This window comes from Lipotes vexillifer, unplaced genomic scaffold (genome assembly GCF_000442215.2).
Source record: "Lipotes vexillifer unplaced genomic scaffold, Lipotes_vexillifer_v1.1 scaffold604, whole genome shotgun sequence".
NCBI classification, from domain to species: domain Eukaryota; kingdom Metazoa; phylum Chordata; class Mammalia; order Artiodactyla; family Lipotidae; genus Lipotes; species Lipotes vexillifer.
In genome coordinates this window covers 719,858-725,049 of record NW_006798979.1, presented here as the reverse complement: position 1 = coordinate 725,049, position 5,192 = coordinate 719,858, and the positions used below count along the sequence as shown (strand labels likewise).

Sequence of the window (5,192 nt, the reverse complement as noted above, 5' to 3'; positions counted from 1 at the left end):
CAGCCCCTCCACCTTCCTGCTGTGTCTTTGAGGTTGGATGTGTTTGCTGCAAGCATATGAACAGGACTGGACTTCTTGCTATGAGGAGAGCTGCCACGGTGGGGCTTGCATCTGGGAGAGGTCACCCCCGGGGCGGGGGCTAGGGAGTGTGGAGGGGAGGGAGAGAGGGAAGCAAGGTCTGTTTGACGACATTTATGAGCTCTTATTGGGAAATCACAGTTCGTAACTGTTCTTACATCGATCTTGGATGTCTTGCAGAAAGCTCCCACGGGGTGGACGTGGTCATAGAGGATGATGACCCCCACCATCACCCTCATGCAGAACATCAGCGTTTCTTCGCTTGTAAACCTACTCCTGTACTCCCTGGAAGAGAGGACAAGTGGCAGAGATATTACCTCCGTGACAGAGCACGTTCATCTCTGGCTCCACAAATGGCTACTTTAGCCTCCTCCAGTCGTCCCTGGAGAACAATTCCAGACCTGCAGAACCGGGTTAATAAGCTCTTAAAGAAACCAGCGATGGTAATTCTCCTCGAATCTATCTGACCATTGTGAAAACAAGGTAAATTAGAGGGCAGTAAATTCTCTTCTGCCCTCGGTGAGCCAGCTCATCATGTACATAAGTCCCCCGCCCATCAATCTTGAATATTTTATAGCAGGTCTCTCTGGCTGTCCTAGATTATAGAGAATAATGGCTTCATTATGGAGAAAACGAATCAAGTTCATTTCTATAGGGCAGCCACCGTGTCTCCAGTCTGGGTAACTTCCTTTGTTAAGATACAGGCTGCAGACTGAATTACATTGGCAAAGGTACCTACCAGAAATTACATACCATTCATTGGGCTGAGAGTATTTGTGGAGTTTGAATTTTCTTCACCTACCTTGACAGGGTCGCTGATGATTCAGATAATTCAAGCCAATTCTAGAGGCTTTCTTAACATCTACTTCATTACGGTTTGTCCCCACAGTGATGATGATTTACTATTTCCGTCTTGGAATAAAGCTTAACTTAAATATAAGTGAACTATCTGAAATTAACACCACCTTACATTTGAACAGAGCATCAAATTTTATAAGGCACTCTTGATGACTCTGGGCCTCCCAAACTCTCTACATCATAGATGGTATTATGGGAACCTCATCAAATGAGGAAACCAAGGTCCAGGCAGGTCAGACCACTTGTTTATGGGCACAAAAGGGGCTACAGACATACGTGGAATAAGTGGAACCCCGACATTGGAGTGTAGGTTTTCTCATTACCATACTGCCTCGTCCTCAACAACCTCAACCATTTTTTAAATCTAGCAAGTAATTTAAGTGCAAGGAAACTGCTGCATGCACGAAAGAGAGAGAGAGAGAGAGAGAGAGAGAGAGAGAGAGAGAAAGAAAGAGAGATCTTCATTATCATTTCTGCAATAGCCTTACCACGTCCACTCCTGGTTCTAAAACTTCTCTCAAATCCTTTCTCCAATATATTTATAACAAACCCAGTCATCTAACCCAATCTTCCATTTGATCCTTATATAACTTCTCCTGCATCTTTGATTTGACTTTTGATTCTGCCATCTAACAAGCTATGCAATCTTTGGGAAGCAGGCAGTTAATCAATTTAGGCCTCATCTTCCTCAGCTCTAAAATGGGGATACTACACCTCTCACCCAGAATTCTTTACGAAATTAATTCAGTTAATATATAAGTAAATGTTAATATGCTGGCCCAAATGTTAGATGTTGTCACCACCATCACCATCATCACAGAGACAGGTGAACTCCTGACCATCAATACACCTCTGATTTCACTTACGGAGTTTCCAGCATGACTTTACAAACGCTCGTCATCGTACTGAGGCAGTCTGTGGTATTCTCTATTGGCAGCGTTTTGTTCTAAATGGGAGACACAAATGCGTATTAGCCCTGTTAGCAGCTTTTACATGCAACCAGCCTAAAGGCACCTCGTCGCTCGACGTCGCTTACTTCGGAGACGAAGTGCATGGTGGCGTTGCTGAGGGTCTTCAGCATCGGCGTGGCTTCTGCATAGAAGAGGGACATTCGGTTGGCCATCTCATTGTTGACTTCGTTCTCAATGTCTAGCTGATGAAAAGAAGACGAGGGGGTGCGGTTGATAAAGAGATGGTCAACATCTCAGAACAGTGTCCTCTGGAAACTGAACTACACACAAAGGTTCTGTCTTCTCCCTGTGCCCCTCCTGATGCCTGGAGCATGCGTGTGTCAACCTGGGAGCTCCGGGGACTCACGTGCATGTTGTTGATGCGGTTACGGCTGATGGTCCTTCTGTAGTAGCTGAAGTCATTCTGAATAGCCGGGTTCCTCATCTGAAATTCAGAAGGGAGGAAAGCAGGTCATCTCTGAGCATCAGGTGCAGGATATGCATCAGAAGCCCGGACACCAGATTCTGCACAGATACCAGGACTTCTCTTTGTTACCCAAGAGTCAAAGCAACTTCCGGTTAAAAATAAATACTCGGGGCTTCCCTGGTGGCGCAGTGGTTGAGAGTCCGCCTGCCGATGCAGGGGACACGGGTTCGTGCCGTGGTCCGGGAAGATCCCACATGCCGCGGAGCGGCTGGGCCCGTGAGCCATGGCCGCTGGGCCTGCGCGTCCGGAGCCTGTGCTCCGCAACGGGAGAGGCCACAAGTGAGAGGCCCGCGTACCGCAAAAAAAAAAAATAATAATAATAAAAAAAATAAAAATATGCCCTGGTTTTACCCTAGGCTAGATTTCAGGGAAAGTATACTTGTTCCCAAAGAGGAAGAGACATTTGAAATGTTTTTTCCTGGTTGCATTGGGCAGATTTTGAATTTCCATGTAGAAACCACCATCTTCAATCATTTTGACCACAAGGAGTTCAAATTCTCACCACATGACACGCCTCTCTAGGGAAGGAGCTACAGCTCACTCATCTCTCTTGCTGCACAGCACTGCAGAGCACCTGCACACCTAGGTGCTCAGTAGGAATTGTTAAATTGTCCAAGGGCACGCGGCCTAACCTTCAGTTCATCAAATCGAAGGGTGAAATGCAGAATTTCCGCAAACTCCTTTGCCAGGGCCTGCTGCCGCTCCAGGTGTTGCGTTGGTGTGTAGGGTGGACAGGTCAGAGATTCCAATAAACTCTGAAGAGCTTTTTCTGGAAGTCAAAGGGATACAGACATATTTGAGGTGGCCTGCAGAGATCTTTTCAAAAACCACAATTTGCAGCCCCAGTTGACATTCTCAGAGATAACCTGCTTGAGTCTTTCCACTCCACCTTTTCCCCCAGAACTGTGTGAGGTGTGACATGCGCGGGTAAGGAGGAAAAGGAACCTCCCATGCTCCGCCTCCATTGCAGAAGAGCCCCGGGGCCACACAGTCTTGTAAATGTCTCCCAGAGCTCAGCCGGACCCTCACATGTTCTGTCATCCCAATTCCTCACACTGTTAGAAAACCACAAAGAGGTGATTTTGGATCATGTGCATGAGACAGCCATTCAGAAGCCAGGATGAGATGAGGCGGCCCTGAATGCATGGGTTACATAACCTGCTTTGCAGGGACAGGCTTCTGGTCCATTCCAGCTCTTCTCTGCATTTACACTCTCATCAAATCCCAGGAATATTTTTCTACAAACCCACTGCCATATCTACCTCCATTACTGGCCTGAAAAGAGTCTCCTTGCTCCCACTTCTCTGTTTCTAAAACTTCCTTCCAGTTTTTCCTTCCACGTATTTCTCCTAGTACCGAGTCATTTAACCAATCCTCTAGAGCAGGGGTAGGAAATCTATGGCCCACAGGCGAAATCTGGCCCACAGTCAATTTTTGCAAATAAAGTTTTATCGAAACACAGCCATGCTTTACTTTCATTCCCCTAGGGACAGACTATGGCTACTTTTGTGCTACAATGGCAGGGTTGAGTGGTTGCAACGAAAATAGGATGGCCCACAAGCCTAAAATATTTATCATCTGGCTCTTTACAGAAGAGTTCACCAGCACCTGCTCTATCATCCCTAGAGTCCCTTTACAGTTTCTTTCCAAGGACACCGCTAGCATTTTCTGTCTGTGGGAACAACCTATCTTCTGAGGCAGCTCGCTTGACCTTGGACTGCTCTGATCGGTGGGTTTTTTCTGTCTGCTGCGCTGAGCGTTGGCTCCTTAGGATTTCAGTTCATTGGGTCTAGACACACACTTGGAAGAGACAGAGAAATCGATTCCCCTTCAACCTGGGTGTCTTCAGCAGCTCTCTCTTCTCGAAAAACTGGTTCGGTTCATTGAACTATTTCCTTTGAGTCTTAGTTGCAAGTTCTCTCAACATCATGGCTATTATTCACCCAGCGTACTGCGGTTTCTCTGTTTAACTCTTAAAATGTGGCACTCACTTATGGCAGAAGCAGAGTAAAACATGACCACGCGCTTCCTTGCTCTAGATGTATTATATTAACCAGGGAAACCTCAGACAGCTTTACTGTTCGGGGAGGGGTTGTATCACATCGGTGGTCACATAGAGCCTACTGTCAACCAGACTTGATTTTCTTCTTGCTTCTGCAAAGCCATCCTGTGCCTGCACAGATTTTTTTAAGCTTAAGGGTAGAATGTTATGTTTGTCTTTCTTGCATTTTACTATATTAAACTTAACACATGATTCCAGCCAACCAACTTCTTTTGGGGTTAGCAGGTAACCTGTATTTTCTCTGTCCTTCGGAAATGTGATCAGACATGGTAAACCTGTTAAGAGTCAGACTTAGCTGAGAACAGAACCAAAGGGACACCCACCAGTAAAGACACTCTAAATGCACCAATAAATGCAGGGGAAGAAACTCTGAGGTGGATTGACAGAAATGGACATGGCAGGTGTTTCTGTACAAGTGGCCTCTGACGATGCACAGCGACGGACCTGGGGTAGTTTCCAACGCCCTGAACCTTTCCTGCTACTTTCTCAAACGCCGTAACAGAATTTCACACCCAAGACATGAAAACCGTAAACACATACTCACCTAGCCTGATAGAAAACTCATAAAATCTCTTTAGCCTCACGACCAAAGGACACACTGCATTCCAAGCTTTTTCTTGAAGCTGAATGTCATTGGGATTTTGAATGGCCTGCCAAAACATTATGGAGTTGTCTGTTTAAAAAGAAGCAGTAAGCTCCCCATCAAAACGACTTAAGATTGAGAAAGAATTTGAGTTAAAAAGATACGATTCCTGCT

At 46.0% G+C, this 5,192-nt stretch overlaps 1 protein-coding gene across 1 annotated transcript in view; it reads right to left on the bottom strand.

Moving 5' to 3' along the window:
- The window catches only part of CYRIA (CYFIP related Rac1 interactor A), a 58,676-nt gene that overhangs the window by 6,721 nt on the left and 46,763 nt on the right, over positions 1 to 5,192 (bottom strand). The window contains exons 4-9 of the mRNA XM_007471207.1: positions 4,980 to 5,085; positions 3,006 to 3,142; positions 2,254 to 2,331; positions 1,973 to 2,089; positions 1,803 to 1,882; positions 237 to 363 (exon numbers count right to left, since the gene is read on the bottom strand). Coding sequence (XP_007471269.1) covers positions 237 to 363; positions 1,803 to 1,882; positions 1,973 to 2,089; positions 2,254 to 2,331; positions 3,006 to 3,142; positions 4,980 to 5,085 — 645 coding nt within the window. The remainder of the gene's footprint in view (positions 1 to 236; positions 364 to 1,802; positions 1,883 to 1,972; positions 2,090 to 2,253; positions 2,332 to 3,005; positions 3,143 to 4,979; positions 5,086 to 5,192) is intronic.